The sequence below is a fragment of the Mytilus trossulus genome, chromosome 5 (assembly GCF_036588685.1).
Source record: "Mytilus trossulus isolate FHL-02 chromosome 5, PNRI_Mtr1.1.1.hap1, whole genome shotgun sequence".
Classification (NCBI taxonomy): domain Eukaryota; kingdom Metazoa; phylum Mollusca; class Bivalvia; order Mytilida; family Mytilidae; genus Mytilus; species Mytilus trossulus.
Genome location: NC_086377.1, coordinates 1963025 through 1990835, shown reverse-complemented (window position 1 = coordinate 1990835; position 27811 = coordinate 1963025). Strand labels below are relative to the sequence as shown.

Sequence of the window (27811 nt, the reverse complement as noted above, 5' to 3'; positions counted from 1 at the left end):
TAAGTTAAATCGAAAAGACAGGTTTGTAACCATTTCGTTTTTTGTCTGGTATGGATATAAATATACAGGCTGTCAAACAGAAACTACTCACAACAATTATACATCGAACAATCTTGTTTTTCATCACATACATTCAAAGGCGGCAACGTTTATTATCATTTGCTATTTCAACATCATTCCATTGCACACTAACTTGAATTGCCATATTTTAAACTTAACCTGGTCAGGGAGGCCAAAATGCAAATGTATATCCATCTAAATTAATTAAATACTATTGTGTAAACATCTAAATTCGATAATATTAATTAAGCATACATTATATCACTAATATGTAAATAATATCTCAGACATATAGAACTATATAAAGCTGGATTATATTTTTCCTGTGATTCTTCTGAGTCCATTGATTTATTTTATTTTCCATTTTTTTTAAGTGACCGTGTTCATGCAAGTTTACACTGACACTGACTTCGAATAAATTCCCAGTTCACTTAAAAATGTACAGGAATCTGATGTACAGAAGTTGTCGTCTGTTTATATAGTTCATACGTGTTTTCGTTTCTCGTTTATATATAGATTAGACCGTTGGTTTTCCCGATTGAATGGTTTTACACTAGTAGCTGTTTTGGGCTCTTTATAACTTACTGTTCGGTGTGAGCCTAGACTCCGTGTTGAAAGCCGTACCTGGACCTATTATGATGTACTTTCATGGATTATTATTTGGATAGAGAGTTGTCAAATTGGCACGCATACCACATCTTCCTATATCTAACTGACAATTGTGCAATGTGTTTAGGGACTTTCCGATTTGATTTTCCTCTGAGTTCTGTATTTTTGTGATTTTATTGTTTTGATAAAATCATATGATATTCACATCACTGATAACCAATCTTTTTAAATTCACATATAAATACTGATAATTCCTCTTTAACTCACGCTTATAATGCATCCTCGTCTGTCACACTTCACTGATAATGAATCAACATACGCTATCATGATGGATGATATTTTCACTAAATCACCAATTAAATGACTACTAACGAGGATTCTGATAAATTCACATTATTTTAATAATGATTCGTCACCAATTAACAGACTTTTGACAAGGTCCTGATTAATTCACAGACTTGATAAGAATCCGAATTAATTCTCACTTTTTCTGATGATGATACCCACCAATTCAAAGAAAATTGACAAGAATCTGGCTTAATTCTGACTTCTTTGAAGATCCTGTTCAATTCAATAAAACAAAACAAAACATTTCAAACAAATTGAAACTTTGTTTCGTCCCTCTTTAGTTTACACACAACCGATTTTGATATAGTGTCAGCATATCAATTAGCCGTTGATTTTTCTAGAAGAGTAGCTGGTCATCTTACTTAGTTTTGACCATTGATACCAGCGAATTGTATTGTATTGATATATTTTACACAACATTGTCCAGTTGGAGACACAGTATGTGATGTTTTTTTATATGTTAATATCATCAATTGGAAAGAATACTAGTTTCAATTACTGTACGTGAAAGATAACTGCATTTCTTCCATTTCTTGCTGTGGTTAAGAAGTTTCTTTGGTCCGATCCATCTTCTTTTTATTCTGGATCACCACAAACTAATGTTGTTAGTCAGATAGGCTTAATAAACAATAAATATGTGTTGGATTATAAACATGTGGGTCTTATTATACAGGTTTTTGTATAGGTAATGTTGGTAGTCAGAGAGGTTTAAAAAACAATAAATATGTGTTGGATTATAAACATGTGGGTCTTATTGTACAGGTCTTTGTACAGGTAATGTTGTTAGTCAGAGAGGTTTAAAAAACAATAAATATGTGTTGGATTATAAACATGTGGGTCTTATTATACAGGTCTTTTTGCACTGAATCATTCTTTGTTTTGTTTTGTTTTCTTACAACGAAAATATTTTTTAGAAATTTTATTGTCATTTTTTTTTAAGTTGACCAGTTGTGTTAAAGTTTTAGGTAAGATGGTATTACAAACATACCAAATTCCGAGGAAATTTCAAAACGGAAAGTCCCTAATCAAATGGCAATTTAAAACATGATTAGATAAAAAAGTAATAACAAAAATAGTCGTGTCAATAACGTAAAGAGATGCTTTTATTTACTTGTCTAATTGATAGAAATCTAACATTTTAACAAGTTATACATTCTAAAATTTATTTAAAAAAAAAACTCTCCTATATTCTTTTGTGGTTTTAGATATTGTGATGTTATGCTATTGTTTCAGAAAAAGGTAAAAGGTTTGGTACCAATAAAACGTTAAATCCTGCTGCAAATGTTTGCACCTGTCCTTAGTCAGTAATCTGATATACAGTAGTTGTTGTTTGTTTCTGTTATTTATACGTGTTTTTCGTTTTTCCTTTTTTATATAGATTAGACCGTTGGTTTTTCTTGTTTGAAGGGTTTAATACTAGTAATTTTGGGACGTTTTTGTAGCTTTTTGTTCAGTGTGAGCCAAGGCTCCGTGTTGAAGGCCGTGCATTGACCTATAATGGTTTACTTTTATAAATTGTTATTTGGATGGAGAGTTGTCTCAATGGCACTTACACCACATCTTCCTATATCTCTTTATTCTATCTATACATTTCTGTAGCAAAATTGTATTTACTAGAATAGTGCTGATGATGGGTATATGTTGTTTATATAGAATATACAGACATGGAACGAATTAATACATATTGTACATTCTTCTTTCGTAAACATCTGTTTGAATATGCTGATAAGAATAAGTTTCGTTGATTACTTAGTCAGATACTTTTAAAGGAAACAATATTTGATTATGAATTATAAAATTACAATATATTTATTCATATTCACAAAGGATTATGAACAGGCTACAAGTGTCTACATCAATCTGTTTCCTAAATTACTATTGTTAAAACAGATTTAGTGCAACAATAGTTTTCGATGAACAGCTTTTTGTTTATTGTTATATTGTATTTGTATTTGAGTATATCTCATCTTAAAACAAATCAGTCTTTCATCAGTATTTTGAAATGTATTGAATAAATTTAATTCTGATATCTCAAAATAAAGTAAGTTAAATAAGTAATCCTTCTGTTTTTATGTTGTCAACGGATTTGTATGTTATATATGTTGTTCATATTTATGCCATCCCGTCTATGACTGAAGTTATAATGTCTGTTATATGTGTTGATATTTCAGGATGGAAATACACCATTATTTATTGCTGTCCATAAAGGGAACTTACAGATAGTCCAGTACCTCATCACTGTGGGCTGTCAAAGAGATGCAAGGGACAATGTAATTATAATTTTAATTTGATCCTACCCCCTTAATTGGTTATACATACAAACTCATATTGCAAATTAGACAACTGTAATATATTCCTAATATAGTTTACACAATCTTGTTCCCTTTCCTATAATGTGACCATCTAAATTATACTTGTAAAATAGTTTGTACTAACATAATCAACCAGACCGTTGCCACATGTGTCATTTTATATGTTTTGTCAAATTTTATCCGATAAAACATGATTAATCACCAAGTTTGTTTCTTACAATAATAATATTATCAAAAATTGATATGTTTTGCATGAGAATATGTTGTGGTAACTCCTTATTCAGATAATATTAATTCATTTGATTCTTTAGAAATAATTTAAATCATTTTGAATTAAAGCATATACATTTAATCATTTTGTAAAATGTTGTAGAGAAAGGAATTTATTGATTGGGTTAGTTCATACAATTTGTGTTCAATCAATGAATCTCAGTCATATGAGGCATATTTGATTTAGTTTTGTGATATTTTTGTCTGATTTTTTAAAATATTTGACTGTCATTGTTCAGAAGTTGATAAGAACAAGTTGTTGTACATTCTAAATAACTCACTTTTATCTAAACCTTTACTTGTTATATTGAAGTAGGTTTGGTTTTGGCAAATTTTACTTACATCAGTTTCACTTGAATTTAAATTCATGTGAATCTCCCGTGAATTTCTCGAAAATCTCATCTCAATCGAATTTATACGTGCAATCAGTTAATGCGAGTTTCATGTGAATCTCATGTAAAACTCACGTGAATTTCACGTGAACATCGTACTTCAAATATATATTCAAATTTAATAAAAATCATGAAAAATACAAAATACAAATTTTCAATTGTGAAATTCGTGTGAAAGTTTTCAGGTGAGATTCAACTCAAACGACCTTATACATGAAACGAACGCTTAAATGTGCATGTGAATTTCTCGTGAATGCAGCAAAAAACCCAACCCGTTGAAATTGAAAACCAAAATTGTGTAGGATATTGTTGTTGTTTTAATATATATGAATCAATCAAATTAAGGTCATCACTCAAGAAATTTTACGGTCGCCATCATGAGCTGATTGGCCATTATGACAAAAGTGTGTCAGAAATCATATCTGATATTCTTCCTCAGTCATAATAAACTTCCATCATTACCGAACTGAACAAAGAAATAACACGACGGGTGCGGTATACGGTGCAGGAAATGCTTACACTTCTGGAGCACCTGATCACTCTCGGGTTTTAGTGGAGTTCATGTTGTTTCTTAATGATTATTTATAACTGTTGATGTAAATGTCCTTTGGTTATGTGAGTCTTTGTTTACTCCTTTGTTTTGATTGTTATTGTCTTACATCAAAGTAAATAACTATGTTTGCAGACTATACCTGAGGTATGCCCGAATCATGTGTAGGATACCGTGGAAGTTTTAAATATTTACATAAAAGTACATAACTATGTTTGTGGACTATGCATAAGGTATGCCAGAGCCATGTGAAGGATACGGTGGAAGTTTTAAATAGTTACATATAAGTACATTACTATGTTTTCTGAATATGCATAAGGTATGCCTGAGCCATGTGTAGGATACCGTGGAAGTTTTAAATATTTACATTAAATTAAAAAAAACTATACTTGCGGACTATACCTGATGTATACTTGAGTCTAAGCAGAATTTCTTTTAAAATTAGAAAACTTTGAATACTTTCATAAACATAAAAATATATATGAGCGGACTACTTGAAGTATGCCCGAGACCTGTGCAGGATATTTTTATTAGTTTTAATTTTTTCGCTACAGATTAAATTATGCTTCAGAATTTTAAAATTGAAAATTATAAAAATATTACTTTGACATGTTTGACTCTCCTCTGTGATTACAAAACCTCAATGATTGATTGTGAACCCTTTTTTATTTGTTATCACCACTATAACAACTCTTTCTATATTGTTACTCTTCTGTTAGTATAAGATAACCGATGAATTTACTTTTACTTTATATTCCCTTCATGGTGTCCATTGTTGATGACTGTTTGATGAAGCTAGATATCATCTAATTGCAATAACAAGATATAACAAGAATAGTCTGTAGTAGTTGAACAATTGGAACACTGTTTCATTCTGAATGTTTCTATGAAATTGAAGCAAATCCTATATGAGAAGGAGCTGCAAGCTCTTGAATATCGATTAAGTTGGGAAATGTATATACTATACCATATGCAGGTGAAGTTGGTATATTGCTACCAAGGTGGGGGAAATTTATGATTTCAAAATTAAAATAGTCTCTTTTGTCATAGATTCTGGTACTGAGATGTTACAAACCCGTTTTCTGTTCTAGAATTTGACCTTCCAAATAAGACTGTTTACCGGGTTTGTACTAACATAAGCATCCCGCCGGTGTGTCATGTGTTATTTTATATGTCTTGTCAAATTTTACCCGATAATTTTTTAATCATTTTCTGGGTTAACTTTGAATAAAAATAGGAAATACATAAAAAAAGTGAAGATAAGGTAGCTGGGATTAATTGGACAAACACACCAGTCAAAGCATTGGGAATATATTTTGGTCATAACAGAGACGAATGTGAAAAATTAAACTGGAAGAATAAAATTGAGAAAATGAATAAACTATTTCATTTATGGGGGATACGTAATTTTACTTTAATCGGGAAAATTCTTATTATAAAAACATAAGTTTTGCCATTTTTTATATTTATGGCAAGTACAGTTCCGGAGAAATTCAGAAATGAAATAGAAAGTAAATGTTATAAATACATCTGGGATGGTAAACTAGATAAGGTTAAAAGAAATACTATGATAAAGTCAAACGAAGAAGGGGGGTTACAAATGATCGACATATAAAGTAATGTATGTCTCTAAAAGCATCTTGGGTAAGTAAACTCATAAGAAATGATATGTCAAACTGGAAGTTGATTCCATTAAAATATCTCAGCGTGGTTGATATTAATTGGTTGATTTTTAAGATGAATTTTGAAAGTTTTAAGAAGAAAATTCTAGAATATATCAAACATATCCCTTAATTTTATAGAGAATTATTTAAATGTTGGGTAATATCAGGCGGTGGAAAAACAGAAAAACCTACGTAAGTAAGGAAACAGGTAATTTGGGGGAACAAACAGATTAATTTTGAAAATAAAACTTGTATTTTTTAAATTGGATTAAGAGTTACTTGATATTTGTCAATGATATTATAGACGACACTGGTAATACATCTCAACATTTTATTATGGAAAAAAATTAGAATGCAAGCATAATTGGATTGCAGAAATAAATATCTTTAAAAAATGCCATTCCTAAAGACTGGCTTCAGATGTTACAGTCTGAAAGTTCTATAAAAAGTATTGTAAATATTCCTAGACAGAAAATAATCTGGAAAGTTAATTACATTGAAGTTTCAAGCTTTTCAACAAATGTATTATATAAGTCAATTTGTAAAGATAAATCTGAACCATCAATTGGTGTTAGCAAATGGATGCGTATTTTACAAATTAATAAGAACCTTAGTATTAACCAACTATATGTTTTCATGTTTCATTATTTAGAAGAAAATAAGCTAAAAATATATAGATGGAAACTTTTACAATTCATATTACATGTACCAACAAAACAATTATTGTTTAAATGGAAACAGAAGAATGACAGTCTATTTTATGTATGTAACGAAGAAGAAGATTAAAACCACTTTTTTATTTCTTGTCGATTTTTAGAAAATTTTTGGAAAAGTATTTATGAGTTAATGATAAAATCAAATTTAAATTTTAGTGTATCATTAAAGCAATTAGTCTTTGGATATAAAATTTTTGACAAAAATTATTTTGTTTTGAATTATTTCCTAACAATCTTAGGTTTTTCCAAATCATATTATGTATCTAATCAGAAATTGAAAAAGGTAACAAGCATATTTCACGAATAAATATATAATGTTGTTGAAAAAACCCGATACACATAATAAATAACCAAGTTTGTTTTCTTACAAAACAAAATGTTATCAAAAATTAATGTGTTCTTGATGTTAACATGTTGTTTTAAGTCCTTAGTTAGATAATAGTAATTATTTAGAACTAAAGTAAATCATCTTTGAATTATAACAAATACATGTAACCATTTTGTATAATAGTATCCTAGTTTACTCGTTGTAGCTAAAGGAATTTATTGATTTCATACATTTTCTTTTACAATATAGATCTTAAACATTTTTTGTTCTATTAAAGTAGGTGCTATACTGGCAAATTCACTAACATCAATTTTATTTGAATTTAAATTCATTTGGATCTCTTGTGAAATTCTTGTAAATCTCATCTCAAGTTTATACGTGAAATCAGTTATGCGCGTTTGATATGCATTTCATGTAAAACTCACGTTAATTTCAAGTGAAAATCCTATAATGAATTTTTCATTTGAAATTCAAATGAATTTTTAGAATATCGTTATTCAAATAACATTTATATTTTATATTTTCAAACTTTTCAGAATTTGATGTATATGATTGTTTGAGGGGAATCTCACATGAATTTTTCGCGTTAATTTCATGTGAGATTCAGGTGAAATTAACGTCCATAAATTTTGCCTGTGTACAACTGTACAAGTACATCAATAGCCGTTCGTGTTAAAGGCGGTATCAGCCATATCGTATCAAATTTTCAACGCGTTGGTTTTACTATCAGTGCGTTTGTTTTCACTTTCAACATCTTGTTTTTAACCTCCAATAATTTTAAACACGTTGGTTGTAAGAACTAACACGTTGATTCGTTATGCATATGGTATGAAAAACCTGAAGTTTTTTCGTTCCATATCGTAAGTTTTGCACTTTTGTCAAGCTATAAAAATATTTCTTAAAAACAATTATCTAAATATAGGTTACGCTAAAGACTGTACCAGTGACAGGTCTTAATGGAAAAAGCCCCCAAAAGATTATTCAAATGAAAAATACGGTATCTCAATTTTGAAAAATAATAAGATTCAATAAGGTAATACATAACAGAACCGGAAGCCATAATTTAAATACACATTGAAAGCTTGCAAAAACGTCAACTGACCAAAATGTTTTTTTTTATATTTTTAAAAACAATAAATAATTATTTTTGCGGACTTTACCTGAGGTATGCCAGAGCCTTGTGTAGGATATGTTGACAGTTAAAATATTTAAATACAAGTAAATAACTATGTTTGCAGACTATACCTGAGGTATACCCGAGCCTTGTGTACTATATTGTGGAAGTTTTAAATATTTACATACAAGTAAATAACTATGTTTGCAGACTATATTTGAGGTGACCCTAACCTTGTGTAGGATATCGTAGTAGTTTTAAATAACCATGTTTGCAGGCTATATCTGGGGTATGCCCGAGCCTTGTGTAGGATATCGTGGTAGTTTTTAATATTTACATAAAAGTAAATCATTATGTTTGCGGTTTATACCTGATGTATGCCCGAGCCTTGTGTAGGAAATCTTAGTACTTTAAAATATTTACTTAAAAGTAAATAACTATGTTTGCAGACTATACCAGAGGTATGTCCGAGCCTTGTGTAGGATAGTGTGGTAGTTTTAAATATTGTCATTAAGGTAAATAACTATGTGTGCGGACTATACCTGGCATATGCCCGAGCCTTGTGGAGAAAGTAAAATCACAAAAATACTGAACTCAGAGGAAAATCAATTTGGAAAGTCCATAATCACATGGCAAAATCAAAAAACAAAACGCATCAAAAACGAATGGATAATATCTTAGTAGTTTAAAATATTTACACAAAAGTAAAAAACTATGTTTGCGGACTATACCAGAGGTATGTACAAGCCTTGTGTAGGATATAGTGGTAGTTTTAAATATTGACATTACAGTAAATAACTATAGTTGCAGACTATACCTGAGGTATGTCCGAGCCTTGTGTATTAGTATTTTTGTGAATTTACTTTTTTTGTATTCCCTTCTTGATGTTCATTTTTTTATAATTGTGGTATTATTTACATTTTACCAAAAAAATGTCTTTACTTGTTTGTTACAACTGACGTGTGTGCTATTATATACACTGTTTGTATTTATCACATGATCTTAATAGGGTAACTACAATCCTGTTCCGTTTCTTGAATGTGACTTACTAAATTATACTTGTTACCGTTTTTGACTAACATAAGCAACATGTCCGGTGTCATTTTATTTGGCTTATCAAATTTTATCCGATAAACATGATAAATAAAAAAGTTTTTTTTCTTACAAAATTATTTTGTCAAAAATCGGATGTGTTCTGGATGAGAATATGTTGTGTTTACTCCTTAGTCAAATAAAATTAGTTCTTTAGAACAAATGTAAATCATCTTTGAATTATTACAAATACATGTAGTCATTTTGTAAAATGTTGTAGCGAAAGTAATTTATTGATTGCATAATTTGTTTAACTATAAATGAATCTCAGTCATATGTGGCATATTGCATTTAATTTTGTGATTTTTCTTTCTGATTTTTGAAAATATCTGACTGCCATTGTTCAGGAGAAGTTGATAAGAACAAGTGGGGTACATAATAAGTTACCCACTATTATATAAACCTTTATTTGGTATATTGAAGTAGGTACTAAACTGACAAATTTCACTAACATCAATTTCATGTGAATTTAAATTCATGTGGATCTCATATGAAATTCTCGTAAATCTCATCTAAAGTTTATACGTAAAATCAGTTAATGCGAGTTGCATATGAATCTCACGTAAAACTCACGTAAAATCCCATAATGATTTTTTCATGTGAAATTCATATGATTTTGTAAAATATCGTTATACAAATCACATTTATATTTTCAAACTTCAAAATCATAAAAATTCCCTTTTTGTCTGTGAAATTCATGTTAAAATCGTCATGTGAGAAAATCATCTGAACATTTTAACGTGAGTTTCATGTATAAGTTTGTTTGATGTGAAAATCATCTGAACATTTTAACGTAAGTTTCATGTATAAGTTTGTTTGATGTGAATCTCATATGAATATTTTAACGTAAGTTTCATGTATAAGAATGTTTGATGTGAAAATCATCTGAACATTTTAACGTGAGTTTCATGTATAAGTTTGTTTGATGTGAAAATCATCTGAACATTTTAACGTAAGTTTCATGTATAAGTTTGTTTGATGTAAATCTCATATGAATATTTTAACGTAAGTTTCATGTATAAGAATGTTTGATGTGAAAATCATCTGAACATTTTAACGTGAGTTTCATGTATAAGTTTGTTTGATGTGAAAATCATCTGAACATTTTAACGTGAGTTTCATGTATAAGAATGTTTGATGTGAATCTCATATGAACATTTTAACGTGAGTTTCATGTATAAGTTTGTTTGATGTGAATCTCATATGAATATTTTAACGTGAGTTTCATGTATAAGAATGTTTGATGTGAAAATCATCTGAACATTTTAACGTGAGTTTCATGTATAATAATGTTTGATGTGAATCTCATATGAACATTTTAACGTGAGTTTCATGTATAAGTTTGTTTGATGTGAATCTCATATGAACATTTTAACGTGAGTTTCATGTATAAGAATGTTTGATGTGAATATCATATGAACATTTTAACGTGAGTTTCATGTATAAGTTTGTTTGATGTGAATCTCATATGAACATTTTAACGTGAGTTTCATGTATAAGAATGTTTGATGTGAATATCATATGAACATTTTAACGTGAGTTTCATGTATAAGAATGTTTGATGTGAATCTCATATGAACATTTTAACGTGAGTTTCATGTATAAGAATGTTTGATGTGAATCTCATATGAACATTTTAACGTGAGTTTCATGTATAAGAATGTTTGATGTGAATCTCATATGAACATTTTAACGTAAGTTTCATGTATAATAATGTTTGATGTGAATCTCATATGAACATTTTAACGTGAGTTTCATGTATAAGAATGTTTGATGTGAATCTCATATGAATATTTTAACGTGAGTTTCATGTATAAGAATGTTTGATGTGAATCTCATATGAATATTTTAACGTGAGTTTCATGTATAAGAATGTTTGATGTGAATCTCATATGAACATGTTAACGTGAGTTTCATGTATAAGAATGTTTGATGTGAATCTCATATAAACATTTTAACGTGAGTTTCATGTATAAGAATGTTTGATGTGAATCTCATATGAACATTTTAACGTGAGTTTCATGTATAAGAATGTTTGATGTGAATCTCATATGAATATTTTAACGTGAGTTTCATGTATAAGAATGTTTGATGTGAATCTCATATGAACATGTTAACGTGAGTTTCATGTATAAGAATGTTTGATGTGAATCTCATATAAACATTTTAACGTGAGTTTCATGTATAAGAATGTTTGATGTGAATCTCATATGAACATTTTAACGTGAGTTTCATGTATAAGAATGTTTGATGTGAATCTCATATGAACATTTTAACGTAAGTTTCTTGTATAAGAATGTTTGATGTGAATCTCATATGAACATTTTAACGTGAGTTTCATGTATAAGAATGTTTGATGTGAATCTCATATGAACATTTTAACGTGAGTTTCATGTATAAGTTTGTTTGATGTGAATCTCATATGAATATTTTAACGTAAGTTTCTTGTATAAGAATGTTTGATGTGAATCTCATATGAACATTTTAACGTGAGTTTCATGTATAAGAATGTTTGATGTGAATCTCATATGAATATTTTAACGTAAGTTTCTTGTATAAGAATGTTTGATGTGAATCTCATATGAACATTTTAACGTGAGTTTCATGTATAAGAATGTTTGATGTGAATCTCATATGAAAATTTTAACGTGAGTTTCATGTATAAGAATGTTTGATGTGAATCTCATATGAATATTTTAACGTAAGTTTCTTGTATAAGAATGTTTGATGTGAATCTCATATGAACATTTTAACGTGAGTTTCATGTATAAGAATGTTTGATGTGAATCTCATATGAACATTTTAACGTAAGTTTCATGGATAAGAATGTTTGATGTGAATCTCATATGAACATTTTAACGTAAGTTTCTTGTATAAGAATGTTTGATGTGAATCTCATATGAACATTTTAACGTAAGTTTCTTGTATAAGAATGTTTGATGTGAATCTCATATGAACATTTTAACGTAAGTTTCTTGTATAAGAATGTTTGAAGTGAATCTCATATGAACATTTTAACGTGAGTTTCTTGTATAAGAATGTTTGATGTGAATCTCATATGAAAATTTCACGTAAATTTCATATGAGATTCAGGAGAAATTAAGGTAAATAATTTTTGCCTGTGTACATATGCACATGTTGATCAGTGGCCGTTCGTGGCAATCGCGGTTAAAGCCATACCGTATCCAATTTTCAATGCTTTGGTTTTCACTTTTAACGTGTTGTTTGTTTACCTCTAATACGTTGGTTTTCACTTTCGATGTGTTGGTTATCACGTTGGTTGTAAGACCTACCACGTTGATACGTTATGCATACAGTATGGTAATCCGTATTTTTTCCCTTCCATTTCGTAAGTTTTGCACTTTTGTCAAACATCAAAATATTTCTTACAAAGCATTATCTAAATGTAGGTTACGCTAAAGACTATACCAGTGACCGGACTAAATGAAAAACACTGTATCTCATTTTTTAAATATAATAAGATTCAATCAGATAATAAATGAATAAACGGAAGCGAAAACTTAAACACATTTTGAAGGCTTGTTTGCGATCATATGTAATGTCAACTGACCAATATTTTTTTTTAATATTTTCAAAAAAAGTAATTATTTTTGCAGACTTTACCTGAGGTTGCCCAACCTTGTGTCTATCATCGTGGTAGTTTTAGATATTTACATAAAGGGAATAACTATGTTTTCGGACTAAATCTGCGATATGGCCGAGTCTAAACAGAACTTCTTTTTGAATTAGGTAACTTTGAATCATTTCATAAAAATAAAATAAATATATTAGCGGACTACTTGAGGTATGCCCGATACCTGTGCAGGATACCTTTCCTAGCGTTGAGTTTTCCCAAAAGTCAATAAATTAATTGCTTCTTAAATGTTTGATAATCGTTAACATGCAATACCTTTAAGATATTCCAATAGGTAAAATAATTTCTATGAAATAGTTCTGTTTTTATATACTTTTAAACAATGACGTAGTTTTATATTGTGATCTTTTAATCTACAGTTTGAAGTATGTCTCCGAATCAGTATTGGATGATACACAACATTGAGATTTGTATTAAACAATACTTTGACAAGTTTTACTTTCCTTTGTGAGTAAAAAAATCAATGATTGATTGTGTACCCTTGTTATTTTATTATCACCCATATTACAACACTAACTTTCGATTTCCTCTGTGGATACAAGGTCTCAATGACTGATTGTGTACCCTTGTTGTTTTATTATCATCCCTATTACAACACTAAATTTCGATTTTCTCTGTGAATTCAAGAACTCAATGACTGATTGCGTACCCTTGTTTTTCTATTATCTCCCCTTTTACAATTCTTTTTTTTTGTTACTCTTCTTAGATCACCTATGAACTTACTTTTGTGTATTCCCCTCGATATCCATTGTTTATAACTTTTGTGTTGAAGACAATTATCTAATTACATTAAAAATTTATAACTAGAATAGTCTGGAAAAGTTGAACATATTGAACACTGGTGAGGTTCAGCCTTTTTTTTTTTTTAAAGATTTTTGTTTATTTGGTAATACGACTGTTGCATTCTTAATATTTCTATGAATCTGAAGCAAATCCTATAATATATCGATAGGTAAATATTCATGTTCCTAATTATGATATCAGTTAGGTCACTCTCAATTTCGGTTAGATCAAATCTTTCTAAAATTATCTTTTAAATTAAAGACCAAAATTCAACAATTTACATTTTAAAAATAAAATAACAAGGCAATACAAACTTTAAATTGGTCAGGTCAATGTCAATATTGGTCAGGTCATTGTCAACGTTGATTAGGTGAATGTCAATATTGGTCAGGTCATTGTCAACGTTGATTAGGTCACGTTTTTACAAATTTTGAATACTTTATTCGTTTTTTATTATTATTATTTATGTATTTAATCATGAAATCTTATTATCTTTCAAATTCGAGATAATTCCTTCTAGAAACAAAAAAGTCAGAAGCATTTTTATGTGGTCCGGTCATTGCCGATTTTGGTAAGGTCATTGTCAGATGACATTTTCGTATGGTCCGGTCATCGCCGATGTTGGTAAGGTCATTGTCAGATGACGTTTTCGTATGGTCCGGTCATCGCCGATGTTGGTAAGGTCATTGTCAGATGACGTTTTCATATGGTCCGGTCATCGCCGATGTTGGTAAGGTCATTGTCAGATGACGTTTTCGTATGGTCCGGTCATCGCCGATTTTGGTAAGGTCATTGTCAGATGACGTTTTCGTATGGTCCGGTCATCGCCGATGTTGGTAAGGTTATTGTCAGATGACGTTTTCGTATGGTCCGGTCATCGCCGATGTTGGTAAGGTCATTGTCAGATGACGTTTTCGTATGGTTCGGTCATCGCCGATGTTGGTAAGGTCATTGTCAGATGTTGGTAAGGTCATTGTCAGATGTTTGTAAGGTCATTGTCAGATGTTTGTAAGGTCATTGTCAGATGTTGGTAAGGTCATTGTCAGATGTTGGTAAGGTCATTGTCAGATGTTTGTAAGGTCATTGTCAGATATTTGTAAGGTCATTGTCAGATGTTTGTAAGGTCATTGTCAGATGTTGGTAAGGTCATTGTCAGATGTTTGTAAGGTCATTGTCAGATGTTTGTAAGGTCAGTGTCAGATGTTTGTAAGGTCATTGTCAGATGTTGGTAAGGTCATTGTCAGATGTTTGTAAGGTCATTGTCAGATGTTTGTAAGGTCATTGTCAGATGTTTGTAAGGTCATTGTCAGATGTTGGTAAGGTCATTGTCAGATGTTGGTAAGGTCATTGTCAGGTGACGTTTTCGAATTGTTTTAATAAACATTGATTTGCTTCATTCTGTTGTCTGTGTATTATTGTCGGAATTTATCATTTATCAAATTTGAGATAAATCCTTAGAAATATAAAAAAAAATCATGAGCATTTTTCATTCTATTCTTTCTTTGTCCTGTCGTCGGTCCAGTCATAAGTGTAACCCATATTCAAACAATATTTTGTAAGAAAGTTTTTGAACGGCTGACCAACGGGTTGGTTTCTCATACTGACGAATTATGAATCAACGCGTTTTTTTCTTTGTCCTGTCATCGGTCCAGTCATAAGTGTAACCAATATTTAAACAATATTTTGTAAAAAGTTTTTGAACGGCTGACAAAAACGCAAAACCTACGGTATGGAATGAAAATCTAACGGTATAAAAGTTAGAGCCAACGGGTTAGTTTTTCATACTGATGAAATATGAATTAACGCGTTAGTTTTTAGAACCAACGCATTGAAAGTGGAAACCAACGAATTTAAAGTGAAAAACAATGTGTTGAAAAAATAAATTTACGCGTTGAAACTAAAAACCAACCCGTTGAAAATTCCATACGTTATGTTTATACTATAAATGACACTATTTGATTTGATTTGATTGTTGGTGTTTTAACACCCTTTTTAAGCACCGCTTTGGGATAGTTCACGTCGGAAAGTGTTTTTTGGTTGACGAATGCGGAGTGCCCGGAGACAACCACCGACCTTTGATAGGAAAACTAACAATACTTGTCAATTAAGATTGGAGTTAAGTGCATCCACACGTCAATGATAGGAACGGCCATTCATACACATGTTACTTTGTGTACTGATATTATCCCTTTGTAAACATCTGATATGATTTGTTGATAAGTTGTTGATTAGAACACATTTTTGGTTGCATTTTGGAGACACAATAAAAAAATACGTATCAGATTATATTTGTATTATGATTTCTCTCCTCGACAGGAATCAAGATACATCAATGTTATATACATTATTCATTACAAATGTCTATACTTTGTAGTGACAACTGTCGTGTGTGCTATTGTATACATTGTTTGTATTTATAAAATAAAATTGTCAGTATATGAATACATTTTTAATGAATTATATGTATGTTGGTATTACAGGATGATTTTACACCGTTATTGTTTGCTGTACAGGGAGGACATATAGAGATTGTTAAATACTTGGTGACAGCTCAATGTGACATAGAAGCCACAAACAAGGTAACCACATATATCATCTTATCCTACTTCTCTTTATATTGAATCAAAACAATTTTGTTGTAAATAATACAGGTAAAGTGGACAACACGTACTTCTTAATAAATATAAAATGTCATGTTTACTTGTCTCGTCAAATTTTATCAGAAACAAACAATAATGACCGAGTTTGTGTTCTGATAGAAACATTATGTTTTTTAAATCTAAATTAACTTATTAACACGATGGGGCTGAGAACATGTATATGTATTTTTTTTAGCCAGATAGAAGTAATCAAATGTTAATCATCTTTAAACCAATATACAATTATATAAAATTTTCTAAAAACATGTTGTTTATGTGTAGTGTAAAGAGTAAACGGTTATCTAAATCAGTTTTTACCACTAATTTTAATGGTATGTATTGCATTTATTTTTGCTTCACAATATTGTCAAGTTGATGACACAGTATGTGATGTTTGTTTCACATTGGAAGAACACTATTTTTCTGATTTTTTTCGTATCTGTTGTTCAAGAAAAGTTGTGGTTGTTACACACTATTATTTAAAACTGTATTTGTGATAAGTAGGTACGACACTTGCAAAGTTCACCAACATCAATTTCTCGTAAATCTCATCTCAAACAAGTTTATACGTGTAATCAGTTAATGCATGTTTCATGTGAATCTCATTTAAAAACTCACGTTAATTTTACGTGTAAATCACATTTTATTTTTTCATGTAAAATTCACATGGAGTTTAAAGTATCTTAAGTTAATAATAATTGATATGGTCAAATTTAATGAAAAATACATTTGTGAAGTTCGTATAAAAAAATTCCCGTGCGATTCATAAGAATCTCAATTAACGAGAAATTAACATGAACATTTTAACGTGAGTTTCATGTATAAGGTCGTTTGAGGTGAATCTCACGTGAAATTTTCGCATGAATTTCATGTGAGATTCATTTTTAATTAGTGAACAAATTTTGCCTGATAACAAGTATATCAGTAGGCATTTTGTCATTGACAGTATAAGCCATACCTTATGAAAGTTCCAAAGCGTTGGTTATTTCTATCCAAGCGTTTGTTTTCACTTTCAACGTCTTTCATTTTACTACAAATGCCTTGGTTTTCACTTTCAACGTATTAGTTATCATTTTCAATTCGTTGTGTGTAAGAACTAAACTTCGATTCGTTATTCATACGGTATGAACAACAAATGTGTTGGTTTTTGAATTCTAAAGTGTTATTTTCGTTCCACATCGTAAGTTTGGCACTTTTGTCAAAAAATCAAAATCTCTCTTACAAAGTATTATCTAAATAGGTAACGCTAAAGACTGGACAAGTGACAGGAATAAATTGAAAACAAAACAATAGATTTTATTCAAATGAATTATACTGTATCTCAATTTTGAAATATAATAAGATTCAGTCAGTTAATTCAAAAACGAAACGGAAGTGAAAACTTTAATACATATTAAAAGCTTACGATAATAACAACTGACCAACATCTTTTGTTTAGTTTTTTTAATATTTTCTAGAACAGAAAATAATTATGTTTGCAGACTATACTTTAGGTATGCCCGAGTTTTTGTGTAGGATATCGTGGAAGTTTTGAACAGATATATCATGTTAAGGAGGGGTATTTTTGAAAAACACCAGTAACGAGGATGTTACATTTCGCGAGCCGTAAGGCGAGGGAAATTCATTCTCAAGACTGGTAGACCTGAACAGGATATCTTTCTAAGTTTTATTTTTTTTCAAAAATTCAATAAATGTATTGCTTGTTAAAATGTTTGATAATCGTTTACATGTGTTACCTTTAAGCTATTCCTATAGATAAAATAATTTCTATGGTATAATTTGTTTTTATAATTTTTAAAACATCCACGCAGTTTTCTATTGTGATCTTTAAATCTTAAATTTGAATTATGCTAGAGACCTAGTATTAGGTGATACACAAATTTGTGATTTGTATTGAAACGTTACTTTGACATATTTAACTTGCTTATGTAAATTCAAGATCTCAATAACTGATCATGTACCCTTGTAGTTTTATTATCACCACTGTTAGAACACTTACTTTCAAAGTCCTCTGTGAAATAGATCTCAATAACTGATTATGTCCCATTGTTATTTTATCATAACCCCTGTTACAATACTTACTTTTGATTTGCTCTGTGAATACAAGATCTCAATGACTGATTATGTAACATTGTTATTTTATTATCACCACTGCTACAACACTTACTTTCGATGTCCTCTGTAAGAACAAGATCTCAATAACTAATTATGTATCATTATTATTTTATGCTCACCCCTATAGCAAACCTAACTGTCTATGTTCTATGTTAGTACACGATCTTAATGACTGATTGTGTACCAATGTTAATTTATTATCACCCATATTTCACACTAACTGTTGATTTCTTCTGTAAACATAGGATCTCAATAACTGATTGCGTACCATTGTTATTTTATGCTCACCCCTATAGCAACACTAACTTTCGATGTTCTCTGTGATTACAAGATCTTAATGACTGATTGTGTACCAATGTTATTTTATTATCACCCCTATTTCACACTAACTGTTGATTTTTTTCTGTAAAAACAGGATACCAATAACTGATTGTGTACCATTGTTATTTTGTGCTCACCCCTATAGCAAGACTAACTTTCGATTTCCTCTATGAATACAAGATTTCAATGACTGGTTGTGTACCATTGTTATTTTATCATCACCCCTATTACAACACTGACTTTCGATTTCCTCTGTGCATGCCAAATCTTAATGACTGAGTTTGTACCAATGTTATTTTATCATCATCCCAATGTCACTCTAACTGTTGAATTCCTCTTTGAATACAGGATCTCAATGACTGATTGTGTACCATTGTCATTTTATCATCACCCCTATTACAACACTAACTTTCAATTTTCTTTGTGAATACAAGATCTCAATGATATGTAAATATTCATGTTCCTGGTCCTGGTCACAGTCAACGTCGGTTAAATCATATCTTGTTATTTAAAAAATGGCCCAAATTCAACAATTTACATTTTAAAAATTAAATAACAAGGAAATCACAACTTTGAATCGGTCAGGTCATTGTTAACGTTGGTTAGGTCACGTTTTCACAAATACTGGTTGTAAGAATTAATGCATTGATTCATAATTCATACAGTATCAAAAATCAACACGTTGGTTTTTAATTCTAAATCGTAAGTTTTCCATCAACATCGTTAGTTATGCACTTTTGTCAAACAATCAAAATCTTTCTTACAAAGTATTATCTAAATATAGGATACGCTAAAGACTGGACCAGTGACAGGACTAAATGAAAAAAAGCCACATATATAAATTGTATTCAGAGAAATATCAGTGTATCGTAATTTTGATATAAAAGAAGATTGAATCAGTAAATACAAAAATGAAGCGGAGGCGAAAACTGCAATACATATTAAAACCTTAAGAAAATGTCAACTGACCAACATTTTAAGTTTTGTTTTAAGTAAAAATTATTTATGCAGACTATACCTCAGGTATGTCCGAGTCTTGTGTATGATATCGTGGTAGTTTTTAATATTAACAAAATCGTAAATAACTATGCTTGCAGACTTTACCTGAGGTATTTCTGAGCCTTTTTTAATATTTACATAAAAGTAAAAGAAAAAACTATATGAGCGGAATATACCGCAGGTAGGCCCGAGTCTTATGTAGAATCTTTTCAATTGCCCACCATTGACTGAATCCTCTAACTTTTGGTTGACAAATTTCTATGTAGTCCACAGTCCATGATCGATCCAATACTGTATGTTCAATGGTCTTGAGGATTGTAATGGTTGATGATCACTATCTTCGAGTTACTTCTGGTTTTATATGGCCCTCCAATCATTGATCGAATCCCCTAACTTTTGGTTGACATCTCTCTTTATAGTCCACAGTACATGATCGACCGAAATACTGTTTTACGGTCTTGATGAACACTATATAAGAGTAATTTCTTAATTTATATCGCCCTCACCATTAGTCAGACTACTGATCTGGATAAATTCCTACAAACTGATTATAAATGCAGATGAAAGAACATTTTACTGATTATGAATCATGACAGATTCAAATTCAAATCTTATAAATATACACTTAATTGATTGCGAGCCTAATTAGTTTACACACCACTGATTATAATTTCTCATTAAATTCTAACATCACAGATAATGAATCATCGTAACAACTGATTGCAAATTATCACAGATTCGAACACCGACAATGATGAATCCTATAAATCCAAACATACCTTGCGATCAACCCTGTTTAAATCATACATCACTGATAAAGAATCCTGATTAATTCACGCTTCAAGGGTGCCAAAACGCATAAATTTGAACACTTCTGAATTATGAATTCTCCTAAATATCCCAAACATTCATACAAATTTATATATTTGTGATTATCAATTTTGAAAACGTCAAAGTTTGTTGACGAAATAGAAATGAGTAAACTGATGAATCCTGATGTTCACACTTCATTGATAATGCCACCTCATTATTTCACCCATCATTGACTGAATCCTCTAACGTTTGGTTCTGAACCTTTAAGAACTCGCACACTATTAACGTCACTACTTCACTTTTTATGTAAAATAAATATTGTATCCTAGTGTTAATTTGAAGTTTATCAAGACAAACATACAATTATATAAAATTCAATGACAGGTATGATATCACACAACAAAACGTGTTATTTACTTGTCAGGTGATGACACAGTATGCGATGTTTGTTATAAGTTAATATTACAAATTGGAAGGACACTAGTTTATATTGATGCACGGGATTGATAACTGTATAGCATTCGTTTCTTTGTCCGATTGAACTCCTCTTTATTCATAATGTATATCAAATATGTATTAGATTAAAACAACATAGAATTTTTTGTGTATAACAAAAATATCTCTGAAACCCTTGCATTTTCTTTTTATAAGAATTTGACGAGTTGTGTTGAAGTTTTAGATGACATAATATTAGTTCTGCATATCTGATACGAAACATGGTTGAATAAAAACAAATTGTTTCAATCACGTACAGATATGTTTTTATTTCATTGATCTAATTTGAAAGAAACCTTTTATTTTTACAATTTATACATTTTAAAAATTTGTTTTAAAACAAAACATTCCATTATTCTTATTCTATTGTGTTCATGTTGTTTATATAGAATATACAATATGTCAAACGGAATACTATTGTAATTATTGGTTAACTGACATGCTTCTTATGTTAACTTCTGTTGATAAGATGTGTACATACTAAAACAGATACTTTTGGTGAACAACATATTTTATAACGAATATTTTTTTTTTGGATTATGATTTTTAAAATTTCAATACATATGCGATTCAAAAAATGATTCAGAAACAAGCAAAAAATGCGTCTATCAATCTGTCTTCTTAAATACTATTGGTAAAACATATTTTTTACGCAAAAAATTGAAATCAGCAAATACTTGTTTTATTGTAAGATTTTATTTGTATTTCAGTGTATCTCATTTTGAAGAATCAGTCTTTATACAAACTTTCTTCAGTATTTTAAAAAAAATTGAACAAATAAAATTCTAAAATCTCAAAGTGAAACAAGCCAAATAAGTATTTCTTTTGTTTTAATCATGTACCAGAATATTGGACATTTCAAAGCAAAATAACCCAAGTTTTTTTTTTTTTTATCAAAACCCTGATAATTTTTTATTGCTCACCGAGATATAATTTATAATGACACATGATATCTCGTATGTGTATTTTCATTAAATCATTATACTTTAAGTAAATTGTTATAACCTCGGTTTTGAATGTATCATGTATGTATGTAGTAAATCATGAAATCTTATTATCTTTCAAATTTGAGATGAATCCTTTTAGAAACAAAAATGTAAGAAGCATTTTAATTTGGTCCGGTCATTGCCGATGTTGGTAATGTCATTGTCAGATGACGTTTTCGAATTTTTTTAAACACAACATTGTTTTGCTTTCTTTTGTCTGTGTATTACAGGCGGAATTTTATCATGAATCACATTTGAGATAAATCATTTGAGATATAAAAAAAAATATGAGCATGTTTCAATCGGTTCTGTATTTGTCCTGTCATCGGCCCTGTCATTAGTGTAACCAATATTTAAACACTATTTTGTAAGAAAGTTTTTGACGGGCTGACAAATTGGCAAAATCTACGGTATGGAATGAAAAAGTAACGGTATAGAATTTTAGACCAACGTACTAATGAATTACGGGTCAACGCGTTAGATTTTAAAACCAAAGAACTGAAAGTGAAAACCAACGAGTTGAAAATGAAAAACAACGTGTTGAAAATATAAAACTACGCATTGAAAGTATGAACTTACGCGTTGAAAATGTCATACTGTATGTGTGTACTGCCTATGACACGATCTGATTTTTTGTGTTTTAACGCCACTTTTAAGCACCGTTTTTGGAAGATATCATGTCGGAAAGCTTTTATTGTTTTAGGAATCCGGAGTGCCCAGAGACAACCACCGCCCTTCGATAGGTAAACTAACAACACTTGTCAATTAAGATTGGAGTCAAGTGCATCCGCACGACAAGGACACGAACGGTCACTCATATACGTATCACTTTGTGAACAGATATCCTTTTGTAAACATCTGATATGATTTGTTGATAAGTGTTGATGAGAACACGTTATTGGTTGCATTTTGGAGATACAATTATATGAACTCTGTCAAACAATTTAAAAAAACAATACTTCTCATATTATATGTGTAATATGATTTGTCTCCTCGACAAGAACGAATATACTATAATATTATATACTTTTGTTGACAACTGACGTGTGTGCTATTATATATTGTTTATTTTTATAACATAAAATTGTTCAGTATATGACTACAGTTTTGTAAAATATATGTTTGTCTTATAGGATGATTTTACACCTTTATTGGTGGCTGTACGGCAAGGATACCTGGATATTGTTAAATATCTTATCAAAGCTAACTGTGATATAGAAGCAAGAACAAAGGTAACGACATATATCATTTAATCCTAGTCTTCTTTATTCTGAATCAACACAAAGTGTTGTTGTTATTTGTGCAGGTTAAGTGGACAACAAATACTTCTTAGTAAATATAAAGTCGCAGTTTACTTATTTTATCAAATTTTAACAGATATCAACATAATAAAAGACCAAGTTATTTTTTTTACAAAACATTGTGAAGTTTATTAAAATCTGAATGAAGTCATTAACACAAAAGGGCTGAGAACATGTATGTGTGCATTTCTTAGCAGATAGTAGTAATCAAATAAAAATATTTTAAAAATTAATTTAAAAAAATACTTTTTAACAATGGATAAATTAAGATCTTATTTTACTCGTTTTATCGAATGGAATTTCTTGATTTTAACATTTCTTTATCTTACAACTAATAGATCTGAATCAAACGAGGCATGTAAAATATTGTTTTCGGATATTTTTTTCTAATTTTTCGTGAAGATCTGATTACATAAGTTGATAGGAAGTTATGTTTGCATTTCTAGTTTGATACTTTTATATATTATCAGAAATAATGTTTTCAAATCAACCAACATTTGTTATATTGAATCAGATGCTACGATTTTCTCTTATAAACTTTTTTACATACAATCTGATTTAATGTGTTTGGAAGACGTTGACAAGAACGTGTCAAATCGTTTGTCATTTTCAGCAAGATATATCTACTGTACATAGTTTTGGGAAGAAAAAAACAAAATCTTAATGAAGGCGTACGTACATACAATGGATTTGTCTTGGAAATCTTATTACTTGTATAATCAAATTTTATCAATCATTAAATATTATAAAGAACCAAGTTTGTTTTTATGCATTTGTCTATGAGAGTTTTATTTTACTTGTCTGATCAAACTTGACCACATAACAAACATAATAAACATACTAAAGAACCAATGGTGTTTTAAAAAAATAATAATATTATTAAAATCTTGAACTTGTATGATTAAGAATTGAGAGGAGTATGCATGATGTGTTATCTCCTTTCTCAGCGTAGTGGAGTGATATAAAAAAAAACTAAGGAGGCATCTAATGTTGTCAATGAAATCGAGCTGAAATTGACAACGTCGTCAGACGTAAAATAGCGATAAACAGATTATCATTGGTCATCTCGACTCAATTGCTTTTCTGAAGTTACATTCTAGCGAGACGATCAGCGATGATCTATAACCATAATATATTTGTTAAACAGATTTAATATATAACAACAGTTTTTGACAACATCACTTTTTTAATATTATGTGTTGTTAACAGTGTGACTGGTATTCACTTTTGGTCATTGATACCTATATATGATGATGGTAATAAATAAACACAATAGAGGCTGCTTGGTTCTGACATCTTACATGAGTACAGCCTAATTTTGTGTTGTTACCAATGTGACTGGTCATTGTATTTACTTTTGATCATATATCTCTATGAGCACGCACCAATATCACGATATTTGATATATCCTCCGCTGTCTGAATATTGTCCCTATACCAAACCACCGCACATTTGTATTGTTAAAAAACAGACATGCTTAATCGACAACGCATACCTATACATATATCTTTAGTCTCATTTCTCTTGTCTCATCAAACTATATCAGAATATCTCACAGTTCACAACATGGGTTTTGATTTTAATATTTATATGAACTCTCATTTTTAATCGAATATTTCCCATTTTAGTTTTAAGTTGAATGTTTCTTGTTTTAAATGTTTCTTTATTCTTGAATATAATGTTTCTTATTTCAAATGTCCAAAGAGATTATAGATTTACTATTTTACAACTTAATCCGATGGCTGTCAAAAGTGCGATATAATACATGTATCTAACACTCGAACAACAAATGCAATTATCGCTGTTTTATAAAGTTAAGCCGGAGGACAATAACTCGTTTATTATATTACATAAGATTAGACCATGTAACCATAACCATAACATGGTGACAAAGGAACGTCACCTTCTACAAAATGTTAATTAACGATAGAAAATGAAAAAAAAATATCTCTTTTCTCTTAATGTTTTGTATAAAGTTTCCCGTTAATGATATCGATATCAAGATCGAGGAAAGGGCAGTGGTCAACGTTTGTATAAGCTCTATTTCAAGTAAGTTCAACAGGATAAATTTAGTATACATACTGAAGTCGTCATTATTGAGTGCTAATATGTCATCCAAATATCTAAAAGTAACAGTTAAATTTTTGTATCAAATGTTGTTTCGATGGGTCTTTGTTGATATGTTTAAAAACACTTAATTTTTTGTGTGTGAAATTTGGGTTTATAGTCTTGAACAACTGAATCTTTTAGTCTGCCCTTCAACGAAATATTTTTTTAGATTTTTTATTAAATTTTGGGATTTTCGAAAATTTCACCTGACAACCGATAAGACAAAAAACTTTTGGTAATCCAGAAATGTCTTTTTTTTTTTTATTTCACTGCCATTTAGAATTTCATATACAACATATTGGAAGCATGCATTCAAAGACTATTTTCAAATGTTGTTTGTGAGAAAAATAAGTAATTTACAACATTTTGGAAGCCCAGCAATGTTAATAATACCCATTCTGTTACAAATAGTTTAATAATGATCTTATTTTCATTATCTGTCATGACATCTGGTTCTTCTTAAACCTTTGAACAAAAACCATTGTCGGCTATATGAAAATCCAAGTGTAAAAACATCAGTTTTTTGTCATATTTCACATTGTACCTAGTTTGACAGGTTTCAAAAAATTTCGTTTATAGGAATGGAACCTTCTTTACGACTGATAATAAATCAAAACTAAATGTATAAGCAGTTTACAGCGAATCTCCTTTCTTGTTGTCATTTAGGTCAATGATTATGTCATATATTTCTGTCTTTGTAGTATATGATTTTGTTCTGGTACATTCTAAGTTAAACACTATTCTTTAAACGTTTATTTGTTATAGGTAGGTACTTCACTGGCAAATTTCACTAACATCAACTGCACGTGAATTTAAATTCATGTGAATCTCACATGAAATTCTTGTTTATCTCATCTCAAACAAAATTATTCGTGGCATCAGTTAATGCGAGTTTCGTGTGAATCTAATGTAAAATATCACATAAATTTTACGTATTAACAACTTTCTATTTTTTTATGTAAAATGCACGTCAAGAAGTTTTAAAATATCTTAATTTAAAAAAACATTTATATGTTCAAACTAATGCTTTTTTTTGGGTGAAATTCGTTTGAAAATTGTCACTTTTAACCTGTTGGTTATCATTTTCAAATCGTTGATTGTTAGAACTAACACGTTGATTCGTTATTCATCGTTTTGAAAAACCAACTCGTTTGTTTTTAAATTCTAAAGCATTCATTTTTCCTTCCACATCGTAATTTTGCACTTATGTCAAACAATCGAATTTTCGCTAACAAAGTATTATCTTCATATAGGTTTCGCGAAAACCTTGACCGGTGACAGGAATGAATGAAAAAAAAGTATTTAAACGAATAACAATGTAACTCAATTTTGAAAGATAACAATACATAATCATTTAATAAATAAAAGAACCAGAAGTGAAAACTTCAATACATATTTAAAGCTTACGAAAATAAAAACTGACCAAAATATTTATTTTGTTTTTCTAATATTTTCAACAAAAGTAAATAATAACTATAGTTTACCTGCTGTATGCCCGAGTCTTGAAAAGGATATCGTGGTAATGTTAAATATTTACCTAAAAGTAAAAACTGTATTTGCGGACTATACCTGAGGTATGCTCGAGTCTAATGCAGATTTTTTTTAAATTAAGGTAACTTTGAAGTTGTGACTGTATTTTTATTTTAATACTATTATTTAAACAAAAATAATGTTTTCAAATCAACCTATATTTGTTATATTGAATTAGATACTACCTTGTTCAGTGGTAATCTGTTTCCTTGTATTCTGATGTACTTGGTTTTGAAGAAGTTGACGATAATACGTTCATGTTAAATTATTATTCATTTTAAATCAGATCGATCTACTGTGATTTAAAAAAAATCAAAACCTTAATCAAGGTGTATTTACATTCAATAGATTTGTCTTGTGTTTGTTTTTATTCATTTGTCAATGAAAGTTTCATTTTACTTGTCTGATCATACTTGACCACATAACAAACATAATAAACATACTAAAGAACCAATGGTGTTTTCTAAAAAAAACAAAAAGGATAATGTCTTAAAATCTGTTAAAGTTGTCTGAATAAAAATTTAAGAAGAGCATGTTGTGTTTACTCCTTACCCAGACAATATTTAATATACAGATCTAAAATTAAACATTTAAAGGAATACATTGCTAT

At 29.8% G+C, this 27811-nt stretch overlaps 1 protein-coding gene across 1 annotated transcript in view; it reads left to right on the top strand.

Moving 5' to 3' along the window:
• The window catches only part of LOC134719283 (uncharacterized), an 85372-nt gene that overhangs the window by 26390 nt on the left and 31171 nt on the right, over positions 1–27811 (top strand). The window contains exons 7-9 of the mRNA XM_063582288.1: positions 3189–3287; positions 16374–16472; positions 23395–23493. Coding sequence (XP_063438358.1) covers positions 3189–3287; positions 16374–16472; positions 23395–23493 — 297 coding nt within the window. The remainder of the gene's footprint in view (positions 1–3188; positions 3288–16373; positions 16473–23394; positions 23494–27811) is intronic.